We start from the raw sequence: 16945 nt of genomic DNA, 5'->3' as shown, positions 1-16945 counted from the left end.
GGCCCGAGAAGTACGGAAATAGTGTCCTCTGCGTGTTTTCTTTGTAATTTAGCGAATGTAGTAGTATGCCATCCGGGAACTTTTGACATACTAACCCTATCCATTCTTTGAAAAATAACCATACTACATACTCAAATTACGTTACAAATAGTACGGGTATTCGAACGCTTTCTAAAAAGAAGGAAAGACAAAATGGTTGTAAAGTTAATTGAAGCTGGATCGACTGGAGTTGGTTAGCGAGATAACCTTGGGATATTCTAAACTGAAAAACAACAATACAGCAAACACGGAACTGTTCATTTGTGTCTGAAGAATCGTTTAGATGGTGTGTTGATGGTTCAAGTTTTTTCCCTAAATATTTTGGGCTTTTGTCTCGACTGACGAATATCGATTGCCTTGATTAGCTACCATTTGCTTATTGGCTGTGGTTTTCATCAACTTTTTTCACAGCATCAACTAACGCCAAGTTAACACAATTAGGCAGTTGAAAACTACAGCATGTCAGGATCTGAGTGGATTTGTAAGTAGCTAGTTACCAATATTGTCCATTCCTCTTGTTGCTAGTTACCAGCCTAACTAATGACTTCGTGTTTGAAAACAGCTATCTTGTCGTGCTATAGACGTACTGTAACGTACAAACAATTTATTCCAACGTTAGCTAGAAAACACTAACTACAAATTAACTTTAATATGTTTAGTTAGCTGGCATGTGTTGCTTAATGTTAGATAGTTCACGTTAGTTTGCTAGCATGAGAACAGGGAGGGCTACCATAATTTGCAAAATTGACAGCTTAATTAGGATTTGTTGATGGTGTATTTATAGTCACTTTAGCACTACCTATATGTACATAGTTACCTCAATTACCACCTACCCCTGCACATCGACTTTGTACTGGTACCCCCATGTTATTTACTCTATTGTTATTCACTGTGTATGTATTCCTTGTCACTATTTTGTTTTCTATATTTATTATTAACTCTGCATTGTTGGAAAAGGACACCTAAGTAAGCATTTTACTGTTAGTGTACACCTGTTGTTGGCGACGCATGTGACAGCTAAAATGTTTTTGCCTTTAGACCAACCAAAGCCATTTGTGGTTGAGATTACAGGCTTTGAATTCAACATTCGACTGTGGTCATATAGCTAACTATAGCAAATATTATATTGGCAAGATGGGCGAGTGACCGCTTTAACAATGGATATAGATTTCCTCAAAGATGGGAAGTGAGATCAGGTGGGACCATTGTAGCCAATTGACCTCAACAAAAATTCCTCACTTCGTGGTCTTATTTTTGTGGACCGATTTTGGGCGTGGTAAACCCTATCGCTCGCCCCTTCCTCTCTGTCTCTATTCCCTGTTTGACTTTTTTCAGAATATTGATATTCCACCTAAAATTTGGTATTTTGAAATATTACAGAATAAAATGGAACATGGATGTATTCTAACAAGGATAAAGCAGCAATACTCGCCTTGCCCATTTATTGTTATTAGACTTGGCTTTACTTGATACATTATTGGAAGCTGTGATGTGCTTAGATGCTTTTACCAGTCATTTGTCTTGAAATGGGTTCATGAGGCTGGGCGTGATGGATGTATTGGCTTCTTGGTGGGTGGGTGTGTGTGCAGGTGGTGATGGCAGAGCGTCGTGTGGAGTGCTAATGGAAGAGGCACGTCGCAGAGCAGCTGAAGCAGAGGGACCGTGTGCAGCGGCATGCCTTCGAGGAGATCATCCACCAATGTTAGTGCCCATACCATGTCTCCGTGTTCAAGATGCTGTTTATTGACTGGTTTTTGTTTCTGCTGCCTGTGCAGTTTCCCAGAAAGTGTTTGAAGGACATATTTGTGGTGTTATCAGATAACCATCTCCTGGAGAAGTCCAATCTACAGGCTGTCCTTTCAGAGAGATACCAGTCGGATAAATATGACTTTCAGAACAGACATGATGGCATGTAGGCCAGAAATACCTTGCTTGTGAAAAATTCTAAACGGAATCCTTGGGACGACTGTCACCCTGTTGAAGTTGAAACTGTTAAGGTAAGGTTTAAAGCAAGGTTATGGATGTCCCAAGGATCCCGGATAGTACTAACTTGGCTAAGCATCTGTGTTTGGTTCCTCAGCCCGGGGTGGACTCAAGTCGCAGCGACACCTTACAGCAGGAGATGGCCCAGATGCGAATCAGGCACCATGAGGTACTGACAGAGCTTCATAAGAAACGGGGAGAGGTTAGCCTGTTTATTATACCTGCCTGTCCAAAGTCCAGGCCAAACCTTCCTCTGGAGAACTACACTGTAGGCTTTCACTCCGACCCTGAACTAGCACAGCTGATTCATCTAATTTACTTTCTGGGGAGCAGCTAATTAGTAGAATTGTGTGTGCTAGATTAGGGCTGGGGCGAAATCTGGAGGGTAGCTCTCTGGGAGGAGGATTGGGGCACCTCTTGGCCCATGTCTGAAAATGTTCCTCGCTGTCAAATCCTTACTTCATCATTTCCTCTCAAAATGGACTGGGCCCGGTTTCCCGATAGCAATGGAACTTAGGCTTCAGGTGTTTTAGCGATGCGTCTTTAAGACAAGGGGCGAAGATGTAACACACGTTTCCTAAAACACCACGCAGAGAATTTTTGCGAAGTGCCTCTTTGAGGTGTGTCCATACTGGTAGGAACGAAAGGCAACGCTGCTCTCGGATCAGCTTTCTCCATTCAAATATTTTATTAATCCACAATAGTGACAACGGATCAACTCCTAGAAAGATATCGCCTATGACTGCATATTGAGGCGGCTTACTATAATGCTTACCCTATAATGCAGTAGTTCAAGATTAGGCACATTGCACATGTTATATATTGAGACAAATTACAGACCGTAGCAAAATATAACTCAGTTCATCGAACATGAAATGTATTTTAATGATTGAAATGGGCCTATAGCCTACAATATGTTAAAGCAGTCATCTCGGTTTTAATTTGAACCATGTCAACCATGCCTAGGAGGACATGAACAAGGACAATGTAATGATTTGACCCCCAGAAACCTTTTCAGACACAACCCTTTTCCAGGTGGTTTCCTCATGCACACTAGTGTGTGTGGGGGGGTGTATTCAAATGCTAGGCTGGAGGTTCGAAGTACTGATGGTTTTCTGTTCTCTAACTGATAAGTAATCAGTCCCTGACTAGAGGGGACAAGTGAAAACTGGCAATGGAACTGGCTTCAAGGTTCAGATTCGCAATTTGCCTACACCAGTGATTGAACCCCCCCCCACCCAAAATCATGAGAAATGTGACCTGCCCTCACATGTCTGGCTGTGTACCACTGACCGATTTATCACAGTTGATAAAATTTGAACAATGCTATGAAGTCTTTGATTCAACGGAGAAACCATAACTTTAGTGAGGGAGGTGCAAACTCAGTCATTTGGGCACAACAACCAGACATCATCGCTGTAAAGCACATGTCAAACTCATTCTACGGAGGGTCGAGTGTCTTCAGGTTTTCGCTCCTCCCCCGTACTTGATTGATTTAACGTCACTAATTAGTAAGGAACTTCCTTAACCTGTTTGTCTAGGTCATAATGGAAAGGTAAAAACCAGAAGACACTAGGCCCTCCATGGAAAGAGTTTGACACCCTGCTATAAAGGTCCCTTGGTTATCTCTCAAGTATTAACATGTATTCATTAGTGGAAACCTTAGCCTAACTTGGTTCAGTTAGCCTCCTAGTGATCCTAGGTCTAACATTATCCCGGTATTTTGCAAATGTTCCATTCAAGAACTATCCTGCCAAAACCATAAGTGTCATTCTAAAGCATATAAAACCATCGGACGTAATCGTGTGCTATTCTAAGGTGTTATACAAAAATCTAAAATGTTATTGTTCGTTAGCCTAAAAATATAATTGTAATTTCAAAGCAAAGTCATTGATTATTTTTGTTGTTGGAGTTTGAAACAGCCTGAATCAGAGGCAAAAATAGAATGGTTTAAATGAACAAACCACTTTATACACTGAACAAAAATAGAAATACAACATGCAACAATTAAGTTTTTACTGAGTTACAGTTCGTGTAAGGAAATCATACCTTTAAAAAAAGTTGGCGTGGCTCAGAACCAGTCAGTATCTGGTGTGACCTCCATTTGCTTCATGCAGAGCCACACATCTCCTTCGCATAGAGTTTATTAGGCTGTGGAATGTTGTCCCACTCCTTTTCAATGGCTGTGCAACTACCAATTGGATATCACAAAATTGGCGCAGAAATGGGGTATAAAAAAAAAAGATGCCGTGTATACCAATATAACAATCTATTTTGAAGTTTCAAAGGAAGATAACAAAATGGCCATATGCAAAGTTTGTGCTGCTATTATTTCCCGGGGGGAGAAGGTGAAATCTTTCAATACTACAAACATAATTGCTCATTTGAAAGTCCATCATTCCCAGACGTTCAGCGACTTATAACAAAAGCAGAAAAAAAATTGGCGCACTTCCATTTGAGACTCAACTCGAAGGCGAAATACATAAACGCTAAGAAAATGGAATTCATTGCCCTTGACAATCAACCGCTCTCTGTGGTGGATGATGTCGACTTCTGCCGACTGGTTGATCACCTCGAGTCCCGGTACACACTACCAAGAAGGTGCTATTTTTCAGATGTTGCCCAACTAGAGTTGCACAGTATTGTTGAAAGGCACAATGCAAGTAGTTCATGGATGTTCGTCACTGCTATTAGCTTCACGACTGACCTTTGGATCAGCGATGTCAGCACCATGCGCATGCAGAGTCTGACAGCACAGTGGGTCAACGAGGATTTCGTACTGAGGGAAGCCGTATTGCATGCTCCATAATGTGCTGGTTCTCATACCGCTGCTGCAATTTCAAATGGCATGAGAACATGTAGGAAAGAAACACTCCTAGCTCCATTCGAACAACGGACTCGAGAAATAACCTCAACTGCGTCTGCAGCAGACATCATACCCTCTGTCATGGCATTGAAACACCTGCTCAACAAAACCCCACAGTCAGTCTGCAGTTAACTTGCAAAAGTACTCTACAAGAGGCCGTGAACAAGCGATTCGGTGGCATTCTCTCTGAGCTTCTTAATTGTGTTGCCTCAATGCTAGGTACAAGAAACGCTACTTCGATGCAGACAAACAGGGTTTATGTGAAATGTTAGACACAGCTGGACGAGATGGAAACGGACAGTGACAGTGCACACCGAGGAAGAGGACCCACGGACTGACAGCTGAAACCTCACTGTTTGACATGTATGATGAAATCCTGGTTGAGAATGAAACAAATGAACAACGAAACATTCAATCATATATATGGTAATGGCTATAATGTAAAATACAGGATCCAACAAGTCTTTCCTGGGTCTTGTTCATTAGCCGTCAAAAGAAAACTGACTGAAGCGTGGAGGGACTACCTGAACTTGTCCATTAAGAAGTGCACATTTTATTTTAGTCGCGTGCTACAATTAACAATTATTAGACGTCACTCCCTTTCAAATTGACTGCGTCTCTTAAGATTTGAGTTGAACTTCCTTAGGCACTGACTGGGTATGGTTCTGTAGTGTATTCGCTAGGAACCCAACTGAAGCAAATGGGTGGAAACGGGAAGGACTAACCTGAACTTATCCAATATGAAAGGCTTGTTTTTGTTGCTAAATGTTTTCCTTTGCAAAACTTTTTGCTGCGGTGTGCACTAATCAATCCCTGTTTACTTCCTGTGTGCAGGTCGCTGTGAGCCGAAGGGTGCTTTGACTGGCAGCAACTCCGGGATCACCAGTATAGTTTGACAGTGCTGTGAGTGTCATACTGCTTAATATCCTACCCTGTCTAAAATGGGGGAGGGGAGACTAATGATTCTGTTTGTACGTATGTTAGTCACACGCAAAATCTAGCCCAATTTTTATGAAACTTAGATGAATGATGCGTCTTGCCATAGAGCTACGCCATTTACAAAATTCCAAACTTTGAACAAGCATATCTCCTGTCCCGTTTGAGCTCGAATTGTTGTCACTAATTGGCTCAAGGACTGCATCATTCGTGGCGGACAACATGTTAACAGTTGCCTCGTTTGTTTTTTGCTTGTGGATGCTTGCACAACAAGTTAAGCTGGAGTCACAACTGTAACTCTTTGGTCTTTTGTGAACTGTTACAACCTGAAAATTGTACTGTTAATTTTTTTTTTTTTAACTTTAAACTAGATTTTTTTGTTTTTAAAAATATTTTTTAATTTAATGCAATGATGCTTTTCCACTTCACTGTTTAATTGTGATATTGTGTGTCTCAGGGCTCCTACTTGCTGGCTGCGTCCAATGACTTTTCCAGTAGGCTGTGTGCTGTGGATGACTACAGACTGAGGGTAAGTATGCCTCAGAAGGGCCCTTCTGTACATCCAGAACAAAACAAACCTTATTCGCTTGTACTTATTGCTGTAGTATGCAAGTGAAGGTTGTAGGGCTGACCCCATTTAGTCAAATGTTTGGTCGATAGGCTGTTGGTCGACCACAATTTGTTTTAGTTGAGTAGTTGCATAAAGATATATATTTTTGGACTAATCCATTGACTAGGCTGCGGGAATGCTATCGTCCAAGAAGGGGAGTGTGGCTAGGATGTACAAGGCAAGTCTCTCTCTCTCCAGAATGCGATCTCCAGCCATTTTGTGAGTATTCATTGTTTCATAACTTCATTGTGAGTTGTTTGCCCATTGATTGTTCGTGTCTATCAACTCCCCATTACATTCATCACCAGTATTAGCCTACATTTACTGTTAATTCCCATAATTTGTCATTTCTGTTAATCCATTCAATAATATTATTAGACGTTTCACCATTATTGTCGGAGTGGACACTTTTGCAGAACTCACAACCTATGCTATACCTGTGAGAAACAAGTTTTGGTTTAGTTTAGTCTTTTGTTTGGTGTAGTCCTGTCAATGGTGAGTAAGGATATGCACCTGATTACGCATATAAAAGTAGGCCAAGGCTACCTGACCTGCATGCAAAAGTAGGCTTACAAATGTGCCCAATTTGGATATGTCTGACAGTATTTTTGATTATCTTAACTCAACACCACTGAGCTGCAGACTTTCTCAAAGTACATTTTTCTTCACTTCAGACTGCAAGTAATCAGTCTGTTTTTAGAATCCATTGATAGACAATAGTTCCTTATTGTATTTGAAAAATATTTAGAGCTTTCTCCCTTTCGATAAACATTTGACATGAAAGGGAAAAATGTAATGCAAATGTCAAATTACGATTTACTTCATATCAATTGCACAAATAGCCTACAGCTGTGTCTGTTCTGAGTTCACTGGTGCAGTAAACTGAGGGCCCAGAATACATTTTTTTTTTTTAAGTGAGTTTCAGGCCAGACACAGTTGGTAGTTGCTACAATGTTTCAAGTACGTTGCAGACAGGTCATGCGTAGCCAATGTGATTTATAGGATAGTTCTTTTTAGCAGGATATTTTGTACCTGCAGGCTGCAATGTTATGTGTTGGGTTTTATGTAGGCTATTACATAGTTGGCAGTGGCAATTTAATTAAGTAACATTTAGGTTTGTATCATTTTAATTTAGATTAACCAAATTACAATTGTTTTTATATAAAGACTATTATAAATTTTATTTTAGCCTATTCCTGGCAACTTCAGGAGCGTAACGACGGAAGTATCTGCGAAGGCCAGCGGGAGGAGGGTCGGGAACAGTTTTTTTTTCTTTTTTTCTGGTTAGGCTATCTTCATCTCTTGCTCCTTATTGAGTCATTTTGTGTTGTAATTATTTAATCAAACAGCGTGCTTAAAGCATCAGACAAGCTGTGTATATATAGTTGATTTTATTAAAACACATGGGGAAAATACACTTTAAAAAAAAAAATTTGACCATTCGATTAGTGGAAAGAAAAGACGTATTGATCGAACCAAGATTGTTTTTAGTTGGGAACAGCCCTAGACTGTTCTTAGGATGGTTTCAGCAATTACAGCTTTCTTATGATCCATGCTATTTGGTCAGGAAATACTTATCTCCCTATGTATATAAGAACATTTTTGGAGCCTAAAATGTCCTTCTAGGCTGTTTGTCATATGTTGGTCAATGATGTTATGTAAAAGGTCTGACGCCCAGTTCCCACTCCCTGCTATCCATCGGCTCCCAACAGCCCCTGCTCTACCCCCAGCATGCTCTAGTTGTGCATCGTTGGACACAGGGGCTGCTGACATAGAGGATAACCTCACATCCTGTGTCTCTAAGAGACCATGGCGTCACTGTGTTGATGGACATCCAATAGAACCAATCACTAAGGGGTATCAAGCTGTGGTACGGGGCTGGGCCGCTGATCTCAACTTTCAAACTGAGACCATACCTGTTTTCACAAACGCAAAAGGCAATGCTCTTTCCATTCACCTTAATGTGGCTGGGCCAATAAGAGATGCTGTTTTTTTTGTCGCACAACCCACCCAGCACACACTGACAGGCCACAGCGGGAAGGTGCTAGCGGCTCGTTTTCTCCTGGACAACACTCGCATCGTCTCCGGGAGCTACAACAGGACTTTAAAATTGTGGGACCTGCGCAGCAAAGTCTGTAAGTTGTATTTTTCCCCATTGGTGTTAGCATTTCTTTGACATTCCTCTTTCTGTTTCCTCTTTTAAATGTTTTTTTTTTCAGCCACACAACAGCTTTTTTAAGAGATTGATGTGGATTGTTCTTTAAGAGATTAATGTATGTTCTACTCGTTGGGGATTTGTTTTTCTTGTGGATGGAGCCTTTGGTCAGTTCTAAACGCCCACTCTGTTTCATCCTCTCAGGCATGAAGACTGTGTTTGCTGATCCAGCTGTAATGACATAGTCTGCACAGAGCAGTGTGTCATGAGTGGCCAGTTCGATAAGAAAGTGCGGTTCTGGGACATCAGGTGAGTGTGGAGGGTGAAACTTTATTCGGATAGTCCCCAATAGATGGTTTATAGACGTCCACCTAACTATCTACTAACCTTAAAGGGGCAATCTACAGTTAAAACAAAGTATTTTCCCTGCCCATTTCAGTGAAAAGCTGCGGGATGGGGCTGGAGAAATGTAACCACTCTCAAAATATATAAACCAGAGCTATGGATACAAGGACTGACCATCCATGATATCAAAATTAGTTTTGAGGCTATATACTGTTTTACAACTACTTTAACAAACATTGGAGTAAAATATGCTTGTATTTTGTGTTTTGATGGGGTAAGACAGTTGAACTAACCTCATGAGGCATTTATAAGTTATTTTCTTCAAGTCAATGGGTACATATCATTAATTTACCAAAACGGTAAACCTAACCATATCCCTAGTAAAGCTTAATGTATGCTTTCCATTTGTTTTTCAAGCTCTGACATGAAATTAGCAGCAGCAGTACAAAAACTAAGCAAGCAAATGCATTCATTGCTCCTAGAAGAGGAATTAAAGGGGAATTGCAATCAATCTAAATTTGTTCGTATTTTCCCCAGACATAAATAGTCTTCTGATGTGATTTAAACTTGGAACATCCCATTTCGTTGTTTCTCTAAATTCTGAATGAATAACACAATGATCCAAAACCAGAAAAAAATCCAACTGAGAACAGAATTGAGGAAAATATACTGAATTTGGGGAAATTTTATTTTATTTGCTCCCCTTACGCGCTCCAGCTGTTGAATACAAATGTACACAGCCCCCCCACCTCGTCTTACCGGAGTGTGCTGTTCTGTCTAGCTGGTGCAGCGTATATCCCGTCAGCTGAATGTTATCCATGTTGTCATTCAGCCATGATTTTTGTGAAACATAAGATATTACAGTTTTTGATGGTAGGATATTCGTGATCGTACCTCGTCCAATGATTGTACATTGGCAAATAATACTGTAGGTAAGGGCAGCTTTCCCACTCGCCATCGGAGGATCCTTACAAGGCACCCCGCCCTGTGTCCTATATAAATGCTTCTCTTTCCAATGACTGGGGTTTTGGCCTTGTTGGGTGTCTGAAGTACACCCTGTGCGTCCTGCTTGTTGAAGAATTAATCTTTGTCTAATCCGAGGTGAGTGATTGCTGTCCTGATATCCAGAAGATACGGTGGCAAACATTATGTACAAAATAAGTTACAAATAACTCCAAAAAAAAAACACAATAGCACAATTAGTTAGGGGGCCCGTAAAACGGCTGCCATTTTTTCCGGCGCCATCTTATGGGCATATATGCCTTCTATTAACAATTTTTCAAGGAAGTGATACCCACTTCCCCCGGAGAGTAGTTATGGTTTTTGTGCCTATTAATTGGTCATGATACCTTGTTTTCGAACCAATACTGAATTATCTGCAGATTTACGACTGGAGATTACGGGTGACCAAATGTTTTATACCAGTGTTACGCCTCATATCATTGACAACACACATTACCAAAACTATTCAGTTGTCTTTCTATTTCCACATAGGGTTTCCCCTCCCAAAAGGGCATAAACCAACCTCTCTCCTTATTGCTACTACAAATACACACAACATTTGAATATCTTGTTTTTTTTTTAACCATGAATGTGGCTTTTGTTCAGAATTTATAGACAACCTTATCACCATCCACATTACCTCCGGTTGGCCTTCTCCATGGACTACTTCTTTACAACCTACTGTACTAGTACACAAGCCTAACAATTTATCCATACAGGGCAACACCCCCACTATCCTGAACGAAACCTACCAGACACTGTAGTGTTACTCATAGATCTCGCAAAGAACTAGCTCGACTCTGGACCTATCCTTATGGAACCTACCCTACACCATATATTTTTTAATGTATCTCGCTGACAAACACCTCCACTCAGGACCTATCCTTAAAGGAACCTACCCTACACCATATATTTACGACCTGTCGTTACACAATGGGCCTACTGAATAAACTTTCTAGGTCCGTATCCTATAATTGTTCATCCTACGATTCTCATCTGCCCAATATGTCAGAATGAGTGGTAACAGGTGTAGGAACTGAGCCTACCTTGGTGCTGGCTCCTGTTTCACTGATTCGGACTCAAGTTTGACTGTATAATTGTGGTGAACCCTGCTCGCAGAGCCAACTGCCAAAGCTTAAACCAAGTGTATTCACCCAAAGGGTCAAACGGCTACAAAGACCTGTTTCCCCTAGCACAAGTATTTATACCCTGCTTTAGGCAGCGTATCCTCCTTTTCTCTAAACACTAAACAATTTTTGTTGCTAGGCAGGAAGTTAATTTACGTGGGTAATAAACTATTCCTTCATCTGACCTGACCTCGACCCACATTTCACCCTTATCAGTGACCGCAACATGTACATTTCTCCTTCATATAACCATTAACTTCTGGTGTAGCAAGTATTTCAAATTACAACCCAATACTTGCGACATGTTTACATTTGTAAAGTAGATCTCATGTTAGAAAAGGGGGGGTTAGGCGTCAGGCTGCTATAGGGGAATATCCAAATAATGAGAATGTTTGGAGGCGGAGAACCCAGCTGGGGAAATCATACATACCCAGTGCATTTGTGTCATGGGCAATGGTTGTATGGGGTCTTTGCCTAGGGGGTCATTTTATTATCATGACACTGGCTTTTTGTCCTGGGGTGTGTTCATTAGGAACCCAGAGAAAGGAAAATCTGCCTAAACGGGGAGAGACCTACCTGAATTTGTACAATACGGTGTGCTCTAATAAATATCCCCTCTTGCAACACTTAACGTTTTTTAGCTTGCGTCGTCTGTTCATTTGGGTTGTTCTGATTTTTTTTTTTAAAGAGCGGAGAGTATAGTCTGCGAGCTGGAGCTTCTGGGCCGAGTCACGTCTCTTGACCTGAACCACGACCGCACCGAACTGCTCACCTTCTCTCGGGGCGACCTGGTTAAGATCATCGACTTGCGCAGCAACACGGTCCAGGGACATGTCACTTTAGTACTGTAGACTCGAGCTAATTTACCTGACCACCACACACCACTTGATGTCAAACCAGCACTCAGTGTTTTATTTCTTGTAAATTTGTAGTCCTGGATAGCCTCATCCATATTGTCAATTAAGATAATCTGAGGTGATTGCATGGGTGGTCAGAGATTCTCTTTATTCTTATTGGTGAATAGATGCTGTATGTGGGCAATGGAATAGTCCTAATAATGCAAACCCTGCCTGTCTGACACTCAACGTATTTCAAAGGAAACCTAATATTATTGGAACCCAGGTCTGATATAGATTAGTGGTGTTGGAGGTTTGTCAACAGTGTTTTCCAATCTTTCCTCCCAGTGCTCAGGGCTTCAATTGTGGCACTGACTGGACCAGAGTCACCTTCAGGTGAGTGGACACCACCTTTTTATACCAATGGGTGTCCTAAATGTCACTCTATTCCCTATATGTTGCACTACTTTTGACCAGAGCCCAATCATTGGTTTATAGTTTTACTAACATTGGTCATGGTCAAATTCCCTACCATCTTCCATGAAAGTGTGCACATGCTCACCTATCCAACCACAGTCCCATGAGTCTCCACTGGAGCACCTTGTTTTGATCCTCCTGTTTCCTTGTGTTCTCAGTCCCGATGGCAGTTATGTGGCGGGGGGGCTCTGCAGACTGAGTGCTGTATGTGTGGAACGTCCTGACGGGCAAGTTGGACCGCACCCTGGGCCAGAACCACTGGTAAGTTTGAACTTCTGGAGTAGGATCGTCTCCCTTCGACAATTCTTTCTAGTCCATTTTGCATTTTTTAAGTTTCAGGTTCAGAATTTGAGGGATAAGCCATAGACTTGGATAGACAGATCTCGTGCCAACAAAGCCTGTTTTTAACGGGCAGGGCCATTGAGGACTTTTACCATTTTTAAGTAGTGAGCTGGGTGGGACTTTCTTTGCAGAGTTTCCCTTAAAAATTTTAGCAGGGGTGGCTAGGGTCAGGGAAGGATGGGGGGAGGAGGGTCTCAAGAGTACCCCACCGGGAATGGACTGAAGGTCCAACAAGTCTACTATGGGGTTGTCTGATGCTGTTCATTACTCTTGTTGACTGAGGGAAAGTACTTGTTGATAGTTCTAGCATCTTCAAAGTGTGGCAGGTGGAAGCGTGTTAGGGCACAGCTTGTCCCATCAATTAATCATAGAAAGTGTGGATTAGCTGATAACTACGAAACAAACATTCTGGATAATATATATAGAATCTTGAACTATTTATTGATCAGCATTTTGATATGCTCGAAAAAGAATCGGATACACTTGACGTGAACAAAATACATTTCCTCGAGCTCTGCGATCGAAACTGAAGGGAAGCCGCTGTCTAAAATTCTAAATTTAATATAGGGGAGGGATGTTTTTATAATATCTCCAGAAGATAGAGCATTGCTTACAAGCATGAGTGAGCCATTTAATTGTTTTAAAATTTTATCTATTGCCTGGGCTACTGGGGGAGGTTGAGGCCTTAAACAGGTATGGATTATAGTAGGGATGTACAATATATCGGTGAACATATCGGAATCGGCCAATATTAGCTACAAATGCCAACATCTGTATCGGCCGATGTCTAGTTTAACGGCCCAAATGTTTAAAACCGTCAAATGTCAAAGCTGACGTGCGTACCTATATAATGTATGTACATGCCGTAATGATGTCACGTTAAGTTTTGCACTATACGTGCAACACAGCATTCCTAAACTAGCCCACAATGTTTGCTGTGTGGATTGAGCAGTCAACAAGTCGATATATGCATTGATATATGCACTGCATCGCAGTAATTAGTGTCACTACAAACCCAGGTTCGATCCCAGGCTGTGTCACAACCGGGCCAATGAGGCGACGCACAATTGGCCCAGTATCGCCCAGGTTAGGGGAGGGATTGGCCGGCTAGGATTTCCTTGCTCTAGCAACTATTTGTGGCGGGCCAGGCACCTGCAAGCTGACTTCTCTCGCCAGCTGGACGGTGTTTCCTCCGACACATTAGTGCGGCTGGCTGGCTGGTTGTGTTCCAAAGGACCAATGGGACTCGGGAGAGGCGAAGGTCGAGGGCCATTGCTGCAAATTCCCTACGGACAAGACTAACTACCAATTGGATATCACAAAATTGGGGAGGGAAAAAATCCTCTATGGTGCTGCCCATGCTGTCATAGAAGCCATTATGGCACAGATGAAAGGAAGGGATCTTTCTCCATCTCTGAGATACCTTCTACCTGATAGTCCTGTTCTGCCGTCCTGCTCAGTTCTGTTTTCTCTTCTCTCTCAGCTCGGCCATCAACTCTGTGTCCTGGTCACCGTCGGGAGCCTACGTGATTAGTGTGGAGAAAGGCAGCAAGGCCGTGCTCTGGTCCGACATGTGATTGGCTCTGCTCTAGCCCTCTGCCATTGGTTGACTGGCTGGTTGTCTGTCTGGACTGTTCAATGGAAGCACAGACTGGACAAGGGGTTCCCTAGCCCCACCCTCTAATGTCCAATCCCCCCATTGGCATTGGACCATTCTGTGCTCAAATGCGTGGGGGGTGGCTTGCCTATAGGGGGAGGTCATCTGTTGGGCAGCAGATAATTAGTTGGTGTCCAGTTGGAAGTGTCAGTGGAAGAGCCATGAAGGCAGTTCTCTAAGTATAACACTATCATATATCCATTTGAAATTATACCCAACCAAGGCGAGTGAGTCACAGTTGAACTTATAAAACAGTTGTTGCCAAATTGCCACTATAACCAGAGCTGGATTGTCTGTTTTTACAGCTGCAATTGGACACATCGTTAGTTTTACATGACCTTGGGGTGGGCATAAGCTTTTAATGTTGGAGTCTGTCAGCTCCTCCTGGGCCCAGTTTTTCAAAAGCTATCTGATTGGATTCCAGCCATAGAATAGAATTAAATGCACAGAAATAGAATGGGCGTATCATTGACTTACATTTAAGTCATTTAGCAGACGCTCTTATCCAGAGCGACTTACAAATTGGTGCGTTCACCTTAAGACATCCAGTGGAACAGCCACTTTACAATAGTGCATCTAAATCTTTTAAGGGGGGTGAGAAGGATTACTTTATCCTATCCTAGGTATTCCTGAAAGAGGTGGGGTTTCAGGTGTCTCCGGAAGGTGGTGATTGACTCCGCTGTCCTGGCGTCGTGAGGGAGTTTGTTCCACCATTGGGGGGCCAGAGCAGCGAACAGTTTTGACTGGGCTGCGCGGGAACTGTACTTCCTCAGTGGTAGGGAGGCGAGCAGGCCAGAGGTGGATGAACGCAGTGCCCTTGTTTGGGTGTAGGGCCTGATCAGAGCCTGGAGGTACTGAGGTGCCGTTCCCCTCACAGCTCCGTAGGCAAGCACCATGGTCTTGTAGCGGATGCGAGCTTCAACTGGAAGCCAGTGGAGAGAGCGGAGGAGCGGGGTGACGTGAGAGAACTTGGGAAGGTTGAACACCAGACGGGCTGCGGCGTTCTGGATGAGTTGTAGGGGTTTAATGGCACAGGCAGGGAGCCCAGCCAACAGCGAGTTGCAGTAATCCAGACGGGAGATGACAAGTGCCTGGATTAGGACCTGCGCTGCTTCCTGTGTGAGGCAGGGTCGTACTCTGCGGATGTTGTAGAGCATGAACCTACAAGAACGGGCCACCGCCTTGATGTTAGTTGAGAACGACAGGGTGTTGTCCAGGATCACGCCAAGGTTCTTAGCGCTCTGGGAGGAGGACACAATGGAGTTGTCAACCGTGATGGCGAGATCATGGAATGGGCAGTCCTTCCCGGGAGGAAGAGCAGCTCCGTCTTGCCGAGGTTCAGCTTGAGGTGGTGATCCGTCATCCACACTGATATGTCTGCCAGACATGCAGAGATGCGATTCGCCACCTGGTCATCAGAAGGGGGAAAGGAGAAGATTAATTGTGTGTCGTCTGCATAGCAATGATAGGAGAGACCATGTGAGGTTATGACAGAGCCAAGTGACTTGGTGTATAGCGAGAATAGGAGAGGGCCTAGAACAGAGCCCTGGGGGACGCCAGTGGTGAGAGCGCGTGGTGAGGAGACAGATTCTCGCCACGCCACCTGGTAGGAGCGACCTGTCAGGTAGGACGCAATCCAAGCGTGGGCCGCGCCGGAGATGCCCAACTCGGAGAGGGTGGAGAGGAGGATCTGATGGTTCACAGTATCGAAGGCAGCCGATAGGTCTAGAAGGATGAGAGCAGAGGAGAGAGAGTTAGCTTTAGCAGTGCGGAGGGCCTCCGTGATACAGAGAAGAGCAGTCTCAGTTGAATGACTAGTCTTGAAACCTGACTGATTTGGATCAAGAAGGTCATTCTGAGAGAGATAGCGGGAGAGCTGGCCAAGGACGGCACGTTCAAGAGTTTTGGAGAGAAAAGAAAGAAGGGATACTGGTCTGTAGTTGTTGACATCGGAGGGATCGAGTGTAGGTTTTGTAGACTTGAATGGGGATGCCCGTTTAATTCACAATATTTCTATACATTTAATCCTATCCAATTGCTGAGCATTGAGGTTGTCAGGGGTCATTTAATACTGTAGTTCAGTGGTCTTCAAACCTTGTCCTGGCTACCCACAGGGCCTGTTAGGTGGTCGTTATAGCTCTGCACCAACACATCACATAAAGTATTAAGTAGTTGAACTGGGCTGGAGAAAAGGCGTGGGTCCATGGGATTGAAAAGCACGTTGTTGTGGACAAGACTACATACAATTCTCCATAAACTCATGTGGCAATCACAATGAACATGCCCTCTATGTAACAGTTATACAGGGAATGCTCTGTTTGAGATGATGACAATTTTTTAGATAGTGGAACTCACACTTGGCACACATCTGCCTGACACTATTTATTCAGTGTGTTCAGTGTTATGTCCCATCAGTCACTGTCAGCATTAAAAGAATGCAACGTTCCGGTCTTGGAGGTCTACAGCTAGTGCTGGTCTTCAGAACTCTGTACTTGATCGATCAACTACTAGACCCATTTATTGGTTAGCTCACCTTGATTCCAGGGATGAAATGCTGGGCTGTGTTCTGG

At 43.0% G+C, this 16945-nt stretch overlaps 1 protein-coding gene and 1 non-coding gene across 9 annotated transcripts in view; both read left to right on the top strand.

Moving 5' to 3' along the window:
- The window catches only part of LOC115106762 (diacylglycerol kinase delta), a 151588-nt gene continuing 134643 nt past the window's right edge, over nt 1-16945 (top strand). The window contains exons 1-11 of one of the 8 annotated variants that reach the window (XM_029629815.2): nt 2-325; nt 451-520; nt 1629-2036; nt 2120-2191; nt 5723-5791; nt 6282-6353; nt 6562-6653; nt 8449-8569; nt 8794-8898; nt 12248-12295; nt 12535-12637. In XM_029629815.2, coding sequence (XP_029485675.1) covers nt 8855-8898; nt 12248-12295; nt 12535-12637 — 195 coding nt within the window. In that variant the 5' untranslated portion in view covers nt 2-325; nt 451-520; nt 1629-2036; ... (4 more) ...; nt 8449-8569; nt 8794-8854. Of the gene's footprint in view, nt 521-1628; nt 2037-2119; nt 2225-5722; nt 5792-6281; nt 6354-6561; nt 6654-8448; nt 8570-8793; nt 8899-12247; nt 12296-12534; nt 12638-16945 lie in introns of all 8 variants that reach the window. The other 7 variants (XM_029629814.2, XM_065008080.1, XM_029629816.2 and 4 more) reach the window with 7 other exon arrangements.
- Nucleotides 8078-8346, top strand: LOC115107228 (small Cajal body-specific RNA 6). Its single transcript, XR_003860167.1, has one exon. It is a non-coding gene; the product is annotated as a small Cajal body-specific RNA 6 (non-coding RNA).

The sequence above is a fragment of the Oncorhynchus nerka genome, linkage group LG23 (assembly GCF_034236695.1).
Source record: "Oncorhynchus nerka isolate Pitt River linkage group LG23, Oner_Uvic_2.0, whole genome shotgun sequence".
Classification (NCBI taxonomy): domain Eukaryota; kingdom Metazoa; phylum Chordata; class Actinopteri; order Salmoniformes; family Salmonidae; genus Oncorhynchus; species Oncorhynchus nerka.
This window is presented reverse-complemented; position numbering and strand designations above follow the sequence as displayed.